The sequence below is a fragment of the Molossus molossus genome, unplaced genomic scaffold (genome assembly GCF_014108415.1).
Source record: "Molossus molossus isolate mMolMol1 unplaced genomic scaffold, mMolMol1.p scaffold_m16_p_23, whole genome shotgun sequence".
In the NCBI taxonomy this organism is placed as follows: domain Eukaryota; kingdom Metazoa; phylum Chordata; class Mammalia; order Chiroptera; family Molossidae; genus Molossus; species Molossus molossus.
Window position 1 is genome coordinate 2,401,725 of NW_023425359.1, and position 21,625 is coordinate 2,423,349.

The 21,625-nt window shown below is 39.6% G+C and overlaps 1 protein-coding gene across 1 annotated transcript in view; it reads right to left on the minus strand.

Moving 5' to 3' along the window:
* Nucleotides 1-21,625, minus strand: part of ERO1B (endoplasmic reticulum oxidoreductase 1 beta) — a 55,886-nt gene that overhangs the window by 23,638 nt on the left and 10,623 nt on the right. The window contains exons 2-5 of the mRNA XM_036277461.1: nt 19,982-20,101; nt 11,615-11,698; nt 3,206-3,247; nt 781-863 (exon numbers count right to left, since the gene is read on the minus strand). Coding sequence (XP_036133354.1) covers nt 781-863; nt 3,206-3,247; nt 11,615-11,698; nt 19,982-20,101 — 329 coding nt within the window. The remainder of the gene's footprint in view (nt 1-780; nt 864-3,205; nt 3,248-11,614; nt 11,699-19,981; nt 20,102-21,625) is intronic.

Genomic DNA, 21,625 nt, shown 5'->3' on the forward strand with positions numbered 1-21,625 from the left:
ATAAATCTAAACAAACGGGAAAATTAAAAAGAATTTCTGTAATATTCCATTCCCCACTCACCACCTATGTTCAGTCATTTGTTTTTTTTGTTTGTTCAGATAGAGTGGGAGGAGGAGAGAGAGAGAGAAACATCGATGTGAGGGAGACACATCGACTGGTTGCCACCCACACAACCCAACCAGGGCCGGGGACAAACTGCAACCGAGGTACGTGCCCTTAGTGGGAACCGAACCCGGGTTTCTCTGGACCGCAGGCCGACGCTCTAACCTCTGAACCAAACCGGCCAGGGCTGTTCAGTCATTTTATATGTGTAATCTGAGACTTACAAATTATTTATGTTAGCCCTCAAAAGCAGGTTTGTACTTAGAGCAAAAAAGGAAAACTCACCAGGAAAAAAAATTTATGAAATTTAATGGTTATGTTAACAGTAACTTTTATCATTCAAAATGTAAAAGATAAATTGAATTACTATTTTAAAAAGACTTAGAGGTTCAAGTTCCTTTTCCCATAATAATCAGAAAGAACAGATCCATAAACTCTGCTTGCTGAGCAATCTTCTAAATTTTTACTTTTTAATAGAGGCACTATTGATGATTTAGAAATTTAAGAACAAATTGGCCAAGAAGAGGAAGTAAAGCTATCTTGGAATTTAGGATAAAGAGTAACTTCTTCCTTTAAAAAATTAGCTGAAAATTTAATGTTTTAAAATCACAAGAAAAACAGAAAATTTCTGATATAAGCAACAGAATATTTTTTAATGCTACTAAAACAAAACTTACCTTAGTGTGCTGTTAATTGCTCCCAGTTTATTAGCTTGTTCACAATCTTCAAATTCTTTGGTATTGTTTGCCACTTTCAAGTACTATAAGGAAGTTCATAACAAACAAGTTTTAGTAATAATCAGTACCTTCCTCTTTATTTCAGGCACAACTGGCAGAACAGTCAATCTGTCGATGACACACACTAAATACAGATAAATCCTATTATTGAAATATGTAAGAAATACAAATGAAAATGAGTCACAAATTTCTACCTAATTAGCAAAGACATTAAAAACATAATCAGCAAGTTGGTGATGATGTAAACAGAGAAAATCCTCTCATGTTTGACAACATTTATCAAGAGCTGCAAAAATGGCCCTGGCCAGTTTGGCTCAGCAGTTAGAGCTTTGGCCCACGGACCAATGAGCTGCAGGTTTGATTCCAGCCAAGGGCACATACCTCAGCTGCGATTCAGCCCTGGCCCTGGTTGGGGTCATGCAGGAGGCATCCACTTGATGTGTCCCTTTCACGTCTCTGTCTCTGTCTCTGTCTCTCTCCCTCCCACTCTACCTGAACAAAAAATGGAAAAATGTCCTCGAGCGAGGATTAAAAAAAAAAAAAAAAAAAAGCTGTAAAAATGCATAAACCCTTGCCCTGGCTGGTGTTGCTCAGTGGTTAGAGAACTGGCCCATGCACCGAAGTTGGAGCGTTGGCCTGCGGACCAGAGAGTCCGGGGTTCGGTTCCCATTAGGGACACGTACCACAAAAAAAAAAAAAAAAAAAAGGGCACATATTTGGGTCACAGGTTCGATCCCAACCCCAGTAAGGGTTCATGCAGGAAGCAACCAATCAATGTCTCTCTCTTTCCCCCACTTCAACCCTCTCTTCCACTCTGCCAAAAAAAAATCAATGGAAGAAATATCCTCAGGTGAGGATTAACAAAAATAAATTTTAAACATTGCATAAACCCATGAACCAGCAGTCCTACTATGGAAACCAAATCCAGAGCAACATTTAAAAGCAGAAACAATGTACAACCACTCTCAAAAGTTATCTAGTACTATCTTGTGATGCTGAGATAGCATACCCCATGGCCCAGCAATCTTAGTTCTACTTCTAGACCCAGAGAAACTTACATGTGTGCACAATGTGACAAAAGACAAAGATGCTAGTGCATCACTGTCTGTAACAACAAAAACAAAACCAAAGACAACTGAAATGTCTGTCAATACAGGTCATGATATAGTCATACAACTGAATATATCATGCAGCTATTAAAATGAACTAAATCAACATATATCAAGAGACAAAATTTCAAAAGCATAATATTCAGTAAAAACAGACTGAAAAAATATTTTTAACCTGAAGAAATACAAAAATATAGTATTTAAAAATTTTTAAATTTCATAGAAAAGATTTATATATACTGTGGACACATGTATACTCAAGTATAAAAATAAAAAGTATCACAGAAGGGTACACATCTACTTCAGAAAGTATCTGGCTTTGGGGAGGGAGGACACAGAAGGGGGTTGGGAAGGAGTCCAGAAGGGATTTCAACTATCTTTATACTGTTTATTTGTTTACTTGAGATCTGATACAAAAATAAAGTAAGGAGAGTGAAAATGAACAAAAGACTGCACAAGGGAGAGCACGCCAGAAGAAAACAGAAATGATGCATCATCAGGAAGCAGAGAGGGAGGGTGCAAGGACCTTCATGTATGTGCAACAGTGAAAAACTACTAATGTACTGTTATCTAAACCCATGTGAATGACACAGTAGATTACAGCATGCTCAAAAGAGGAAAAGTTAATCTTTAATAAAGAAATATTTGAATTCCCTTTAAAAGTACTAAGCTCAAAATATCTTGATACTTGTTTACTCTGTACAACATAATACTGAGTATGACAGGCTGACCAGATGAAACAGGAGACTCCAGCTACAGGCACGATGAAAACACCTGTTGAGGAGGCCATCCCACACTATAGTAGCACTTTGTACTTCTTCCAGAGCTTCCAAAAACAGAACTCAATCATTTTAGTTGTAAGAATACACAACCTCTCTGCTGCAAGAATTAGAAATTAGGGAGTTTAAGGCAAAAAGTATCCATTCCCAACCAACCATATTGCTCTTTTCTGCAACCCCTGACAAGCAGTAAATGGTAAGTTTCACCACGTAAAGCAGAAATATTGGATAAGGAAAAGCAATTCAGCCCTGGCTGGTATGGCTCAGTGGTCTTGGGTTCAAGGGCACATACCTGTAAGATCCCCACCCTGGTCGGGGTGCATGTGGGAGGCAACCAATTGAAGTGTCTCTCTCACATTGATGTTTCTCTCTCTCCTCTCGCTCTCTCCCCCTACCCCCCTCCCTTCCACTCTCTCTATATACCAATGGGAAAACATCCTCCAGTGAGAATTAACCCACACAAAAAGAGCAACTCACCTTATTTGAACTCCCAGCTTTAATTCCGACTGGAATTTTACTCTTAAAAGAACAACAAAAAATTTTTAAAGCAATCTTCATTTTTTTGAGATTTCTTCACAAATTAGTAATGCTATTGCTCTAATACAAAAGATATTTTATTCTATGAGGAGAAAATACACATTCATTCAAATTCTGTAATTATACTACCTCTTTGAGGTAAAAAGTAAAATGCAATATCAATTTAGACTTGTAAATCATATGTTAGAAAATTGAATGACACGCAAAATCAGAATATCAAAATCAGCTCTAATTTAATCTCTCAATGCAATATTTAATAGTTTATATAATTTTTAGGTTTGTAAAACAATTAAATCACTTTTTCCATAAACTTTCTTACCACAGAAACAGAAGCTTTAAAAATTTCAAAATTATGCCCGGCCGGTGTGACTCAGTGATTGAGCGTGGACCCATGTACCAGGAGGTAGCTGGTTCGGTTTCTGGTCAGGGCACACGCCTGGGTTGTGGGCCAGACACCCAGTGGGGGGTATGCAGGAGGCGGCCAATCAATGTACTCTCTCATCGATGTTTCTGTCTCTCTCTCCCTTCCTCTCTAAATAAATTTTTTTTTAAATTATTTAAAATATGTTATGCTCAATTTTAATTTCTGCTCTAAATTGGCATTTAAAGTTTAGGCAATTTTGGATTAATGAAAATGGCAAGAATCAGTTCTTTGGCCCATCTGATTAACTTGAGCTTTCCAATATAAGTACTACATGTAGATTCAACTTTTTTCCTACAAAGCCAATAATTCATTTCAGACTTAAATATATGAATTACTATACCTGGCTTAGTGAACATAATTTAAAACAAAAATCATATCTGAAAGCAGATAATCACAGGGGACTGATTTCTGATGTTTGAATCTATGGGTTATCAAATTAATAACAAATTGCTGAAATTTTTTCATGTTTCATAATTTTAACCGAATAAATATTCAGAATAGATATTTTCCTGTCAGGCTGAAAAACTAAATAATAATGGTGATGGTAAGTCTTTTTCCTAATCAATAAAAAGACCATATAGATAAAAAAATGTTACTTGCTGCCAGCATTTTGTCATCAGTGTTTCCTACTTGTACCTCTAACAGACGGCAGGAGAAAGCTATAAAACTTAAGTCAAATCTAACAGAAGTTGTAAGACCCTGAACTTAAAATATTTAAGTCCTCTAACTAGTACAATACAGTATGTTAACATACTTAGCAGCTTTTTAACAGGTTTGATGCTAGCCCTGACTGGTTTGGTTCAGCGGTTAGAGTGTCAGCCTGCAGTCCAGAGAGACCTGGGTTCGGTTCCCGCTGAGGGCATGTACCTCAGTTGCAGTTTGTCTCCGACCCTGGATGGGTCATGCGGGTGGCAACCACTCAATGTGTCCCTTTCACGTCGATGTTTCTCTCTCTCTCTCTCCCTTCCATTCTATCTGAACAAAAAATGGAAAGGTGTCCTTGAGTGAGGATAAAAATAATAATAATAAATAAAAATAAAAGGTTTGATGCTAAATGCAGTAACTCGCCTGCAGCAAATCTTAATTGAGCCATTTAGAAACATGGGTGTAGCACAGATGATCATCATAAATAACATAAAAATCACAAAAAAAGAAGTAAAAGTAATTATAATGTTAATAACTAAAATCAAGCATAAATAAACCTGGTTGTTGCCACTAACACAAACAATATGTAGCAATCTAAGAATTACAAAATTATATGACCCTCATGATTTGACTTCAAATTATGGACTGCAAAATTTAACTCTGTTTCATGACAAGTTTGAGTTCAATATGAAATGCCTACTAAATGTTCCCCCAAAGAGAGAGAAATCCAAATATCCTCACATCACTCAAAGGACCAATATAAAGGTTTTATTTTTATTTCTGGGGAAAGGAGGAAGAGAATGGAATTTGGAAAGGGAATATACAGGAATTTTTAAATGCATATAAGAGTTATAGTTCTTATGTTCAGAATTCATATACAAATAAACACTTTCATCTATTCCTAATAGAAACTTAAGACTAAGGAGGCTAATCCATGATAGACAATAAATACTTTAATGTAAAACAATTTATAAATATTTTAATGTAAAACAATTTAGAAATACATACTGTATAAAGCCAAATAACTCTTATAATTCAGCAATAAAAAGGTAACTCAATTTTAAAATGAGCAAAGGTTTAAATGGACATTTCTAAAAAAAAAAAAAATACAAATGGACAATAAGTATTTGAAAAGATGTTTAACATTATTGGCCATCAGGGAAATGTAAATCAAAACCAAAATGAGATATCATTCACAAGGATGGCTAATATAAAAAAGACAGATGATAACAAATGTTACAAGTATGTACAGAAATTGGAACCATCATACATTGATGGCAGGAATGTAAAATGGTACAGCCATACTGGAAACAGTTTGGCAGTTCCTCAAACAGTTAAATAAAGTTACAATATGATCCATTAATTCCACTTCAAGGTGTCCATTTAAGAGAATTGAAAATATATGAATACACAAAAACTTGTACCTGAATGTTCATAGTAGCATTATTCCTAGTAACCAAAAAGTGGAGACAACCCAAATATCTATCGACTGATGAATAAACAAGATGAGGTATATCCATACAATGGAATATTATTTGGCAATAGGAAGGAAGTTCTGAACAATACTAAAATATGGGTTGAACCTTGAAAATGTTATGCCAAGTAAAAGAGCCAGTAACAAAAAACCACATATTGTATGATTTTATTTACATGAAACATTCATAATCAGCATAGAGACAGAAAGTAGATTAGTGGTTTCCAGCAAGAGGAGGAACAGGGAAATGGCAAGTGACTGTTAATGGGCAGGGGTTTCTTTTTGGGGTGGTATAAATGTTTATAAATTAGATAATGGTGATGGTAGCACAATTCTGTGAATATACTAAAAACCACTGAATTGTACATTTTAGAAAGAGTGAATTTTATGCTACGTAAATTATGTCTCAATGAAGCTGTTATAAAAACCAAATAATAGCCCTGGATGGTGCGGCTCAGTTGGCTGAGCATCATCCTGTGCATCGAGAGGTTGCTGGTTCCATTCCCAGTCAGGGCACACGACTGGGTTTTGGGCTTGAGCCCAAGTCGAGGGATGTGCAAAGGATCGGCTGATCAATGTTTCTCTCTCTCTAAAAAAAAAAAAAATTTTAATAATATATTAAATAAAATAATAATTGAAGTTCATACTGACTTAAGCATACAATTAGAAAAATAAAGGGGAGACGAAAAATTTCTTGCTTACAGTAGAATAAATAAATGTAGAAGAAATGGAGTCAAGACTTCTGGTCAAGATGGCGGCGTAGGTAACCATGGTCTCTCCTCCTCCCACAACCACATCAAAGTTACAACTAAACTACAGAACAACCATCATTCAAATCCGCCTGAAATCGAGCTTAATGGAAGTCCTATAACTATGAAATTAAAGAAGCCACATGGAGACTGGTAAAAGGGGCGAAGGCGGACAAGTTGGTCCCACACCCACGTGTGGCAGATAAAAATCATGAGGGACACCTCAGCTGGGAAGGTCCTCCCTGAAGACTGAGGGGTCCCCATCCTACACCAGGCGCCCAGCTCAGGGTTCCAGTGCCAGGAAGGGAATTCCCATCACTTCTGGCTGGAAAACCAGCGGGAACTGAGGCTGCTGGAGCCCCAGGCAGCTCCTCTTAAAGGGCCCATGCACAGACTTATCAGACTCACTCTCTCCAGGCTCCAATGTGGGGAAGGCAGCTTGAAAGGTACCAGAGACATACGGGAAGAACTGAGCTGTTTGGCATTGGGGCGAAGGCTGGAGAGGCAGCTTTTTCCTGGGCAGACGTGCTGTCAGAGGCCTCTGTTCCTTTGGTGAGCCCTTCCCCCACAGGCCAGGCAGACAGCAGTCATATCTGGGACTCCAGCAACCTGGCTCACACTGTTTGCCCCGCCCTGGTGATTCCCTGAGGCCCTGCCCCATCCAAATTTCAGGTCCACCTAAGCTATCGCCAGTTGCTTTACCAAAGAAATGGCCTGTCTCGGATCCTGCTTCAGATTTTCCTAAATTCTTTCAAACAAGAAGCATCGGGTCTCAGTGAACCCCATACCTCTCGTTAAGTGGCCCCAGGCCTGGCACTAGAAGCAGCCAGCCTTGGTTCACAACTTGGCTTTTCCTGGGCACCTCCAAGCCCAGCACAAGAAGCAGCCATCTGCAGACTGCTTTGTAGCTTATGCCTGGTGGCCCCGAGTAGAACACCAGGCAGTGGCTGACCTGGCCCCAGACCCAGCACACCCACTGGACAGCTTCAGAACACTGCGAAGCACCACCACCCAAACACATCCACAAGTGACACACTCAAGAAATGGACTCAGTGGGTACCAGAGCCTTGCTGAAGTAAGTCTTGCTTTGTGTGGTGGGCCTGTGCACAGCTGATCCTCCAAGGTAGTCAGAGGTCTGTGGGTAGTGGGCAAAGTCAGTCCTTGCAGCTGATCAGCCTGAGTAAAACCCTCTCATTGATGTGCCAACAGCAATCAAGACTCAATTACAACAGAAGGGTGTAAAGTCCACAAGAGGGGTGCACCTCGAGGGCCCAGCTGGGAGACCAGGGAGGCTATGCCACTGGACCTACAGGACACGTACTACAATAGGCCACCCTAGGAAGCCCAGGAGACATAGCAACTCTACCTAATACATATAAACAAACACAGGGAGGCAGCCAAAATGAAAAGACAAAGAAACAGGTCCCAAATGAAAGAACAGAACAAAACTCTAGGAAAAGAACTAAGTGAAATGGAGATAAGCAAACTAACACAGGCAGAGTTCAAAACACTGCTTATAAAGGTGCTCAATGAACTTAGTGAGGGCCTTAAGAACATAAAAAAGGACCAGTCAGAAATGAAGGAGGCACTAACTCAAATAAAGACTAATGTACAGAGATTCAATAGCGGAGTAGGTAAAGCCAAGAAACAAACCATCAATTTGGAATATAAGGAAGCAAAAAACACCCAATCAGAACAGCAAAAAGAAAAAAGAATCCAAAAAAATGAGGGTAGTGTAAGGGACAACTTCAAGCGTGCCAACATTCGCATCTTGGGGGTGCCAGAAGGAGAAGAGAGAGAACAAGAAATTGAAAACCTATTTGAAACAATAATGACAGGAAACTTTCCTAACTTGGTGAAGGAAACAGACATACAAGTCCAGGAAGCACAGAGAGTCCCAAACAAGATGAACCCCAAGAGGCCCACACCAAGACACATCACCATCAAAATACAAAGGGTTCAAGACAAACAGAGAATCTTAAATGCAGCAAGAGAAAAGCTGTTAGTTACCTACAAGGGAGTTCCCATAAGGCTGTCAGCTGATTTCTCAAAAGAAACTTTGCAGGCCAGAAGGGAGTGGCAAGAAATATTCAGAATGATGAAAAGCAAGAACCTACAACCAAGATTACGCTATCCTGCAAAGCTATGATTTAGAATCAATGGCCATATGAAGAGTTTCCCAGACAAGGAAAAGCTAAAGGAGTTCATCACCACCAAACCATTATTATATGAAATGTTGAAGGGTCTTCTTGAAGAAAACGAGTATCAAAAATATGAACAAACAAAATGGCAATAAATACATATCTATCGACAATTGAATCTACAAACAAAATGAACAAGCAGAACAGAAACATTCTCATAGATACAGAGAACATTTTGTTGGTTGCCAGATGGGAGGGGGTTTGGGGGAATGGGTGAAAAGGTGAAGGGATTAAGAAGTACAAATTGGTTGTCAGACTGACAAACCTCAAAGGGAAGGGGGGTGGAGGGTGGGAAGAAATAAACCAAAGAACTTATATGCATATATGCATAACCAATGGACACAGACAACAATGTTGGGAAAAGCAGAACGGGGGGGCAGCAGTGGGGAGGAGGGGATCAATAGGAGACAAAGGAAGAACATCTGTAATATATTCAACAATAAAGATAAGTTTAAAAAAAATTTTTTTAATAAAAAAAAGAAATGGAGTCAGAAAAATCACTGTTTGACAATCATCACATAAATAATTATTTCAGGCAAGAATGAATAGTGAATACTAAAACTATAGTGGTAAATATATGATGAAAAATGGGAAATTTTCAGTCTCAATTTTTTTTACATCTTTACAGTGAAGAAATTTGGCAAACACCACCTTAATCAAGTGGTGAAGATGACATCATGTGACTCCTAATAGGACACCTTGAGAAGGACACATCACTTCTATGGCAGACCTTCCAAGAGGGCATGGCCCAAATCTAGTAATTAGAAAATATCAGAAAAAAGAAAAAATAAGGGTGTTTTATAAAATACCTGGGAAACTGGAAGAGAGACAAGTAGGAATGGAGGGAGGAAGGGAGGAAAAATTCAAGACATTGGAAGATAAAGAACTCCTCAGGGACTACTCCAGATTAAAAGAAGACTCAAGAGACATGGCATCCAAGTTCTCCATGTGCTCTAGGACTGGAAACTTTTTTTTATATATAAAGCACACTGTTAGTCAGTTGGAAATATATCATTAGATCTATGGATATCTGTACAGTCGTCCCTCGCCACTTCATGCTTCGACTTTCACGGCTTCACTCTATTGCGGTTTTTTCAAATACCATACACCACACATACCATACACCACACCACACCATACACCATACCATACACCATACAATACCATACCATACCATACTATATGTGAAAAAACCGCGATAGAGTGAAGCCGCGAAGTGGCAAGGGACGACTATATTATAAACAAAGAATCCTACTTCGCCCTGGCCGGTTTGGCTCGGTCCCGCTAAGGGCACGTACCTCGGTTGCAGTTTGTCCCCGACCCTGGTTGGTCGTGCAGGTGGCAGCCACTCGATGTGTCCCTTCACATCGATGTTTCTCTCTCTCTCTCTCTCTTCCTCTCTCTCCCTCCCACTCTATCTGAACAAAAAATGGGAAAATGTCCTCGAGTGAGGATAAAAAAAAAAAAAGAATCCTACTTCGCGGACAGTCATTTATCACAGTAGAGTCTGCAACTGATTGACTGAGACAAATGAGAGCCGACTGTATTATATTAATGCTAATTCCCTGATTTTGTTAATTATGTTATGGTCAGGTAAGAGAATGATTTTGCTTTTAAGGAAATACATGCTGAAATATTTAGGGGTACAGGATCATATTGGTAACTTATACCTAAGTGGTTCAGAATATAATAAAATTAATAAAATATATATATAGAGAGAATAATAAAGCAAATGTGATAAATGTTAACATTTAGAGAATCTGAATAAAAAGTATATGGGAATTGTTTGTACTATTACAACTTTTCTCTAGGTTTGAAATTATTTCAAACTAAAAACTTAAAAAACACACTATATTCTTTTTTTTTTTTATCATCCTCACCCAAGGACATTTTTCCATTCTTTGTTCAGGTATAGTGGGAGGGAGAGAGAGGAACACAGAGAGAGAGAAACATCGATGTGAAAGGGACACATCGAGTGGTCACCACCTGCACAACCAACCAGGGCTGGGGACAAACTGCAACCGAGGTACGTGCCCTTAGCGGGAACCAAACCCGGGTCTCTCCGGACCGCAGGCCGATGCTCTAACCACTGAGCCAAACCGGCCAGGGCAAAAAACACACTATATTCTTAAAAGAAAATGATTATATATTTTTTAAATGTTTCCCATTAAGAAAGATATTCGTTCAGATGGTTTTTTCATGTTTTTAAGGACAACAAACTAGACTAACTGGTTAGATAAAAAAAGCAAAAAGGAAAAGAAAAATATAGCTAATAACTATTTACTAATGAAAAAGAATATAATTGTGCTAGATGTCAAAAAACAAAATTGAAAATGTAACATTGCATTACTAATAAGTGTAGCCTTTTTTCTATTGTAAGAAGACCAAGTGGAGACCTAATTGCAAGCCTGAAATTTCCCACTTTATTCACTTTAATTCCCACTGTCAATTTTAAAATTAAGGTTCAGTGGCATTTTCTTTGCCTATGAAACAAGATGCAGAACCAAGAAAGCATGAACTAAGAGTCAGCCAGCTGTAGATCCCATCCAAGAACAAGCAGGCCTCTGTCCCTGGCCAGTTTGGCTCAGCGGTTGGAGTGTCAGCCCGTGGATCAATGAGTCGCGGGTTCAATTCCAATCAAGGGCACGTATCTCAGTTGCAGTTCGTCCCTGGCCCTGGTCAGGGTTGTGCAGGAGGCAACCAGTCGATGTGTCTGTCTTGCATGGATGTTTCTCTCTCCCTTTGTCTCCTTCTCTCTGTTTCCCTCCCACTCTCTCTGAAGAAAAGTGGAAAAGTATCCTTGGGTGAGGATTAGGGAAAAAAAAAAGAACATGGCTCTGGTTTTAAGTGTGTTACCTCTGGACAAGGCTCCACGTGACAGTCTTTTATTGAACAATGGCCATCTTCTGCCCAGAAAGGACATGGTCGCTTCAGATTAACCTGGAGAGAAAGAATGAATTAACATGAGCAAACGGGTCACAGTTCTGCAGTGCTCTCTTCACTGTCACCATGCTGAGCACCAGGGACATGGTGGGGAATGAGGACAAGCTTCCAGTCCCAAGGCACCTGTAGAGTTCAGAACTTAAAATGACTGACATTCTCCAGACGTCCAGATGTAATACTAAGTTTTAAAAATAAATGATGCTGTTAGTCCTCTGACATTTCAAAAAAAGGAATAAAATAGAGTGCATGGCTCATCTGAAAAAGTGGAAAACATTTTCAAATACCACACCTCAAAGCCTTCCAAGGTCTCTCAAGTGACAATCACTGAACACGTATGTTTGAGCACCCACTATGTGTTGGGGCTCACTATCTACTGGAAGAAACAAAAATTAGATATTTGTATGTTTCTTTAATAATAAATTATGGTTAGTGCTACCAAGGAGAATCTAGATTTTTCTGATGGAAAATGATTGGCTGCTGGCCAGAGGCCTCAGAGGAAGTAATATTTAAGGACAGATGAACGTCAGAGGAACAAACGTGTTTGGCTAAGGTGACAGAGCTCAGAAGCTGCTAAGAACAGAAAACCACCAATTTACTGACTTTGGGTGGGGCAGGGGGAGAGTGGCAGGGAGTGAGGGAGGGACAGGCAACGGACAGGTCATGCAGGGCATTTTAACCATCGTAGAAACTCTGGAATGTCATATTCTAAACACGACGGGAAGACAGTAATTCAATAAGACTTGTAGATGGCCCTGGCTGGTTTGGCTCAGCGGTTACAGCATTGGCCTGCGGTCCGGAGAGACCTGGGTTCAGTTCCCGTTAAGGGCATGTACCTCGGTTGCAATTTGTCCCCGGCCCTGGTTGGGTAATGCGAGTGGCAGCCACTCGATATGTCCCTTTCACGTCGATGTTTCTCTCTCTCCCTCCCTCTCTCCCCCTCCCACTCTATCTGAACAAAAACTGGAAAAATGTCCTCGAGTGAGGATTAAAAACAAAAAAAAAAGACTTGCAGATGGATCTCCCAAGTCAAAGACTACAGTTTTTTTTGTTTGTTTGTTTGTTTGTTTGTTTGTGTGGTATGTGCCCCTAGCGGGAACTGAACCCAGGACTCTCTGGTCCGCAGGCCAACGCTCAACCACTGAGCCAAACTGGCCAGGGCAGACCACAGTTTTTTAATTCTTGTTTCCTTTCTTTTTCATCCCCTTCAAACAGTTCATTATCCTCTCCTCATGGCCTCCACTGCCACCACTCATTTCTTGCCTAGACTACTGTAAGTGTCTGCTTCCACTACCTTCGATTCTCACACAGCAGCCATAACTATCTCTTTGAAGCATAATTATCGATTCCCACTCAAAACCTTCCTGTGGATTCCCAAAGTCTGCAGCTAGCTCACCAGGTCCTCTGTCACCTGGCCTTCTGCCCACACCCCTGACCTCATCTCCTGCCACATGCCTCCAGCCACACCGGCCTTCCTATTGGGCACACACAGTGCTCCTTCCTGTCCCAGGACCATTACAGAGGCTGTTCTCTGTTCCTCCAGATCATTCCATGGCTCACTCCCTTCCCCTCATTCTCTTCTTCCACAGGACAGAATGAGACACCTCAGACTTACTAACATGTCCAAAGCTGTGCTCTTCCCTCTAGCAATTCTTTTTTTTTTTTTATAGGGTTTATCTTGTATTTTTTATTTATTTATTTTATTTTTTATTAATTAATTTGTTATAGATGTTTCTCCTTTTTCCCCCACTGATTCCCCCCTCCCCCTCCCTCCCTACCCTTTCCCCAGTTTGTTGTCCATGTCCACTGTTCATGCATACATACATATAAGTTCTGTGGTTTATCTCTCCCTCACCACCCCCTCTTTAGGGGATTGTCAGTCTATACCCCACTTCCACGTCTCTGGGACTACCCCATTCCTCAGACTGTTATGTTCATTATATTCCACAAATAAGTGAGATCATATGAAACTTGTCTTTCTCTGTTTGGCTTGTTTCACTTAGGATGATACTTTCCAGGTCCCTCCATGTAGTCTCAAAGGATAAGAGATCTTTCTTTCTTACAGCTGCATAGTACTCCATTGTGTATATGTACCACAGCTTTTTTATCCATTTGTCTACTGATGGACACTTGGGCTGTTTCCAGATTTTAGCTATTGTAAATAGTGCTGCTACAAACATGGGGGTACATATATTCTTTCTGATTGGTGTTTCAGGCTTCTTAGGGTATATTCCTAGAAGTGGGATCACTGGGTCAAATGGAAGTCCAATTTTTAATTTTTTGAGGTGACACCATATTGTTTTCCATAGTGGCTGCACCAGTCTGCATTCCCACCAGCAGTGTACTAGAGTCCCCTTTTCTCCACATCCTCGCCAACACTTGTTGTTTGATGATTTATTGATGGCGGCCATTCTGACAGGTGTGAGGTGATACCTCATTGTTGTTTTGATCTGCATCTCTCTGATGATTAGTGATGATGAACATTTCTTCATATGTCTCTTAGCCATTTGTATGTCCTGTTTGGAGAGGTGTCTATTTAGTTCCTCTGCCCATTTTTTTAATTGGATTCTTTGTCTTCCTTTTGTGGAGTTGTATGAGCACTCTATATGTATTGGAAATTAACCCCTTATCTGATATATCATTGGCAATTATGCTCTCCCATACAGTGGGTAGCCTTTCCGTTTTGATGATTGTATCTTTCGCTGTGCAGAAGCTTTTGAGTTTAATGTAGTCCAATGTGTTCATTTTCTCCTTTGTTTCTATTGCCTTAGGTGATGTGTCAGTAAAAATTCTGCTGCGTATGATGTCTGAGATTTTGTTGCCCACAGTCTCCTCTAGGATTTTTATGGATTCATGAGTTACATTTAAGTCTTTTATCCATTTTGAGTTTATTTTGGTGTAGGGTGTAAGTTGATGGTCTAGTTTCATTTTTCGGCAAGTAGCTGTCCAATTTTCCCAGCACCATTTATTAAAGAGGCTGTCCTTACTCCACTGTATGCTCTTGCCACCTTTGTCAAATATTAATTGAGCATATTGCCTAGGGTCCATTTCTGAGTTCTCTATTCTGTTCCACTGGTCTATATACCTGTTCTTGTGCCAGTACCAGGCTGTTTTGATTATGGTGGCTTTGTAGTATAACCTGAAATCTGGTATTGTGTTCCCTCCAACTTTGTTCTTCCTTTTCAAGATTGCTGTGGCTATTCGAGGCCTTTTTTGGTTCCATATGAACTTTTGAAATAATTGTTCTAATTCTGTGAAGTATGCTGTTGGTATTTTGATGGGGATTGCGTTGAATCTATAGATTGCTTTGGGTAATATGGACATTTTAATGATGTTAATTCTCCCAATCCATGAACAGGGTATGTGCTTCCACTTTTTTATATCTTCCTCTATTTCTTTTTTCAATGACCTGTAGTTTTCTGCGAACAGGTCCTTTATTTCTTTGGTTAAGTTTATTCCTAGGCATCTTAATTTTTTTGCCGCAATGGTAAATTGGATTGTTTTCTTAGTTTCTCTTTCTGTGAGTTCATCATTGGTGTAAAAGGTTGCCATCGATTTCTTAATGTTAATTTTGTATCCTGCTACTTTGCCAAATTCATTTATTAAGTCTAGTAAACTTTTGATGGAGTCTTTGGGGTTTTCTATGTATAGTGTCATGTCATCTGCAAATAATGACAATTTCACTTCCTCCTTTCCAATTTGGATCCCTTTTATTTTTTCTTCCTGTCTGATTGCTGTGCCTAAGACTTCCAGTACTATGTTAAATAAGAGTGGCGAAAGTGGGCATCCTTGCCTTGTTCCTGTTCTTAAGGGAAATGCTTTTAGTTTTTGCCCATTGAGTATGATGTTGGCTGTAGGTCTTTCATATATGGCCTTTATTATGTCGAGATATGATCCCTCTATTCCCACACTGCTGAGCGTTTTTATCAGAAATGGATGCTGGATTTTGTCAAAGGCTTTTTCGGCATCTATTGATATGATCATGTGGTTTTTATTCTTCATTTTATTTATGTGGTGTATCACGTTTATTGATTTGCGAATATTGTACCAGCCTTGCATCCCTGGGATGAATCCCACTTGGTCATGGTGGATAATTTTTTTGGTGTATTGCTGGATCCGATTTGCTAGTATTTTGTTCAGGATTTTGGCATCTATGTTCATCTATGTTCATGATATTGGCCTTTAGTTTTCTTTCTGTGTTGTGTCCCTCTAGCAATTTTTGCAATCTTGTAAATAACTACTTTATTCTAGTTCCTCAAGCTAAAATCTTGGCATAATCCTGATATCTTTTCTTTCTCACTCCACATACAACACCTCTGAAAATCAGGTCAGTTCAAAATCCAAGTTCCTATACTGTCCAAGAAGGCCCTGCATGGTCTGGTCCCATTCTCAGCCCTTGTTCACTGGCATCTTTGTGGTTCCTCAAAAACAGGAGGCACCCTATAGCCTCAGGGCCTTTGCCCTTGCTGCTCCCTCTGCCTGAAAGCTCTCTGTTTATCCACATGGCTTCCTTTCTCATTTCCTTTAGGTCTTCTTCAAATGCCACATTCTCAGTTTGCTATTTTACGTTGCTCAATTTCAGGCTCATTGTTTATGTAGCAATAGATAACGAACACGCAGTATGAGGAGTGGACTCTGGAAGACACTCTAGCACGCTGCACAGATCACCCTTCAGGAATAAAGGATTTCTGAAGTATCGTAGGCAGCCAACCTCCACTGAAAAGAGCCACTTTGCCCAAGGCCCCCCACCCCTTCCTGTGATGGTCATCATCCAAAAACTGGTGTGGCAATATAAAGGCCTGGACCCTCCCTCAACTGGGGACAGCTCTGGTGGGTCACCCTTCTTAACTCTCCTATGGGTCATTGAGGTGTCCATGGAGGGAGGCTGTATCGCAGCCTTACTTCTCCCTCTCCCAATCCTGACTGCCTCCTTCCCTTTTCCTTGCCTAACTTGTTGGTTCCAAGAGTAGTTCCTAATTAACCTCTCACACACTAATCATTGTCTCAGAATTGGCTTCCCAGGGCAATTAACCTGTGACAACTTGTCCAGCTCCAGGAAAAAAACAACTATTGGTATGTTTAATGGGATCACATTAAATTGATATATTAACTTGGGGGAGAATTAACATCTTTATGCTGCAGAAGACACCTGCCCATTGGTCAAGCCTATTTTTGTGTCAGGTGTGCTTTGGGGCTTTCTCACTTCAGATTTTACACATTTCTTCTATATTTATTCCTATATAGTTTGTCTTTATTTGTTGCTAATGTAAATGGGGATTTCTTTTCTACTAGATTTTCTAATTTGTTACTGTTTGTAATTATGAACATACTGATATTTTCTTAAGTTTATAGCCTGCTACGCATATTTTATTGTTTGTGTTCATTTTACGATTTCCTTTGAGTTTTCTAGGTATATCTTTGTCATTTATAAGTGGAGAAAGTTTTACATATTCTTCAAAAACTTTTGTCTCTAGTTGTTTTTTCTTGTTTGACTACACTGGCTAATACCTCCAACCGTTAAAGAGAGCATCTAAGTGAGAATTCCTTTAGTGTCTCCCCATAAGTAAGATACTAGCAATACTAATGTAAGGACTGAAATGATCATGTTAAGGAAGTACCCATCATTCTAAAGATCTGGAATGTGTGTTGAAAGCCTGAAAGCTCGTCCTTGCATTCTTGGAATAAAATCCACTTGGTCACGATATATTTTTTGGTAATATGCTCAAAACTTAGGTATAATGTTTGATTTTGCTTCTTCCCTCACACCTCACGTTCAATCCATAAGACAAGCTTGTTGGTGTTACTTTTTATTTTATCCTTACCCGTTTTTTGTTAAGATAGAGTGGGAGGGAGAGAGAGGAAGAGAGAGAGAGAGAAACATCGACGTGAAAGGGACACATCAAGTGGTTGCCACCCACGCAACCCAACCAGGGCCAGGAACAAATTGCAACCGAGGTATGTGCCCTTAGCAGGAACCGAACCCAGGTCTCTCTGGACCACAGGCCAACGCTCTAACCGCTGAGCCAAACCGGCCCGGGTGGAGTTACTTTTATATACGACACTGAGTTGATCATTCTTCTCCTCTTCCGCCTCAACTACCCTATCCCAAACCTACCCTCTTTCATCTGGACTGCTGCAGCAGCCTCCTAACCAGTTTCTACTTCTTGTCTCACACCATTACATTCTACTTTGAACAAATCTCTCCAGTAGCTCCTATCATACTTACAATAAATCCCAACATCCTCATGTGTTTAATAGGGCCTCCTGATTGTTTTCCTCTGGCCCCTATCTGCCTCTCCAACTCTCCCTCTCCCTCCCTTTCCTCCAGCTACACCAGTTGACATCTTATTCCTCAAATACTCCGTCCACCTGCATGCAGTTCTAGATCTCCTCCCTGGAATGTTTTTCCCAGATACTCTCACTGCTTCCTCTTTCACATTAGGAAGGTCTTTGCGAAATGGCACAGCATGTATACCTTCCTTTCCTGACCACCTGCTTTTAAATAGGGCCACTGACATTCCCCAACCCCATTACTCTCTATCTCCCACTTCTCTATATTTTCCTCCATGGCACTTATCTTAGAACCACATACAATTATATTTGTTCACTTGTTTATTGTTTGTCTCCCTGATCAGAAGAAAAGCTCCATGAGGTCAAAGTCTCTGTCTTATTCAGGACTGTATCCAAAGTACCTAGAATACAGCCTGCTACAAAGTAATTAATAATTCAATAAATACCGGGTGAATAAAGGAACCGGGTGAATAAAGGAACCGAGTGAATAAAGGAACCGAATGGATCATACAAGAGAGAAGTTTCAACTACTAGCTACAGCAGCCAACTAGCCAGTTGGTAGAGGTATGCTGTTATTTCTGCCTATGATTCCTTACTGCATAAATACATAGGTATGCATAAAATTAATAAAGTATGTTGGTTAAATTTCCTTTTTGCTTAATTTATACGTTGACAGAACTAGGAGTGGATATCAGCTAAATACCCTAGACCTGAAGCTTAATACATTAACCAGATCATTTCATTCCTGTCCTTGGGGAGAAGATATGGGTATATTCTGGTTACACAGGGAGGAATTTCATTATGTTGGTAAGAACATTTTTAAAATGTCATATATACGGACAAATTGTATATTGGTAGCCAAGGACCATATTGTAAATTTTGCCTGTCCAACTTTCGTTTTTCCTTCTTCTGCAATCTCCTCTAATCTCCGTTTGAGAAACAATGACTTCCTTTATATTTGGTAAATAGGACTGTTAGTCAAAGTGTCTTTCCCTCTTTCAGTCAAAGGGGTCACATGACCCTACCTAGACAATTAACCTTTTCTCCCAGGAATCTGCCTCTTATAGAAAGTGTTGCAAAAAATATGGGGACATGCCCTGGCCAATTTCGCTCAGCAGTTAGAGCGTTGGCCTGCGGTCCAGAGAGACCCGGGTTCAGTTCCCGCTAAGGGCACGTATCTCAGTTGCAGTTTGTCCCTGGCCCTGGTTGAGTCGTGCGGGAGACAGCCACTCGATGTGTACCTTTCACGTCGATGTTTCTCTCTCTCTTCCTCTCTCTCCCTCCCACTCTATCTGAACAAAAAATGGAAAAATGTCCTCAGGTGAGAATTAGAAAATAAATAAATAAATAAAAAATATATGGGGAAATGGTGAATTTGATCCAAAATTGTGGGCGGATGGGGGGAAAGGGGGCACCACAAAGAGAACAGTCATTAGCTCCTATTCTGAGTTCTTTCTTTTCTGAAGTATGCTGCTTCAGCTTATCTTCCAATTTTGTGAGCTGCTCCACACCTTTTCTTAATAAAACTTCTACCTAGAATACCTAAACCATTGTTTCTTCATTTGTAAAATATGGCTAACACTGACCTGACAGTGGTCAGTATAAAAATTAAATGAGCTCTGGCTGGTTTGGCTCAGCGGATAGAGGTCGGCCCACGGACCAATGAGTCGCAGGTTCGATTCTGGTCAAGGGCATGTACCTTGGTTGTGATTCGTCCCCGGTCCTGGTTAGGGTCGTGCGGGAGGCAACCACTCAATGTGTCCCTTTCACATCGATGTTTTTCTCTCTCATTCTCTCTGTTCCTCTCTCCCTTCCACTCTATCTGAGCAAAAATGGAAAAATGTCCTCAGGTGAGAATTTAAAATAAAATTAAATGAGATATTCACTCATTTATTAAAATATCTGAGTGCCTACTACTGACCAGGGCTGTGGGAATACAGACAGTTATATAAAAGTCTTTGTTACCAATAGAATAAAAAATTATAACCATACCTTGTAATAACGAAAGTAGTCTCGCTCTTGCAATTTTTTAATTTTGGGGAAGATTTTGTAGGTGTTAAAGTTATCAATGCTATCAGTATCACACAAGCAATCATCCAGGACTCCAATGACCTAGAAAAAATATATATACATATATAAAATTGTAAATATGTAAATGATGTTTGAACATTAACAAATCTGTAGTGTTACATAAAAAGATAATTTATACTAAGACCTGGAAACAGCTCAAGTGTCCGTCAATAGGGGATAAAAAAGCTGTGGTACAAATACACAATAGAATACTATGCAGCTATAGGAAAGAAAGATCTTTTATCCTTTGAGATGACATGGAGGACCTGGAAAGTATCATACTAAGCAAAATAAACCAATCAGAGAAAGACTAATATCACATGATCTCCCTTATTTGTGGAATATAATGAACAAAATAGACCCAGAGACATGGAAGTAGGGATCAGACTGACAAACCTCAGAGCAAGGGGAGGGGAGGCTGGGAAGAGATAAATCAAAGAACTTATATGCATACATGCATAACCAATGGACTTAGACAACAATACTGTGAAAGTGGGGAGGGAATGGGAGTGGGGAGGAGGGTGTCAATGGGGGAAAAGGAGATACATCTGTAACAAAAATAAGTAATAAAATTTTAAAAAGATAATTTATACATTCAAAATAACTAGTATTTGCTAATTAAGGTATATAGCAAAGTAGTCCCTATTTACTATGGTTAATTCAATAAAAAACAACAGAAGAATTAGATATACCCATTCTGAAGAACTAAACAACTAAACATTCTTGTTTAGTGGTCAAAAAGAAAGATATTGAATGCTCTTTCCCTTGCCTAAACATATATTAAATCCAAGTAGTCACCCTGGGTGGCTCAGTTGATCGGAGCATCATCCCATACACCAAAAGGTTGCAGGTTCGATTTCCAGTCAGGGCGCATACCTACATTGTGGGTTCGAACCCTTACCAGGCATGTACAGGAGGCAACCAACTGACGTTTCTTTCTCTCTCTCTCTCTCCCTCCCTCCCTCCCTCTCTTCTTCTATCTCTAAAAATCAATAAAAACATATGCTCGGGTGAGGATAAAATAAAAAATCCAAGTAGTTGTTGGAATGCTAAAGCACTTGCTTCCAAGACTAACCTAGAAGTCACCAACTGAAATAATATTGCTGTAATAACCCTGTCTTTCTTTTAGACTGCCATTTATTGAAGGAACACTTATGTGACAGGCATGATGCTAAGAGCGTTACATACATTATCTCATTCTCTAAATACCCAGTGAAATAGGCGTTAGCCCCATCTTACACATAAGGAAATTAAGGCTTAGCAAGGTTCAAGTCATTTTTCCAAAGTAGGAATGAGACTTAGTCCGAAGTCTTTTGCACTTTAAAACACATGCTGTTATTCCTACCCGAAGTATATGTTAATCAAAGAAAAACTGATATTTACAAAAGTAAGTTCAGGGTCCAAAAATTCCATAAAACATTTTTCTGCTAAATTTTAAAATGGGACTGGCATGCACGACTTGGACAAAGCTCCAGGGAATTATGCTGAGTGAAAAACACTAATCCTAAAGGTTCCATAATGTATGGTTTCATTTTTGAAATGACAAAATTGTCAGCAAGTTAAGAA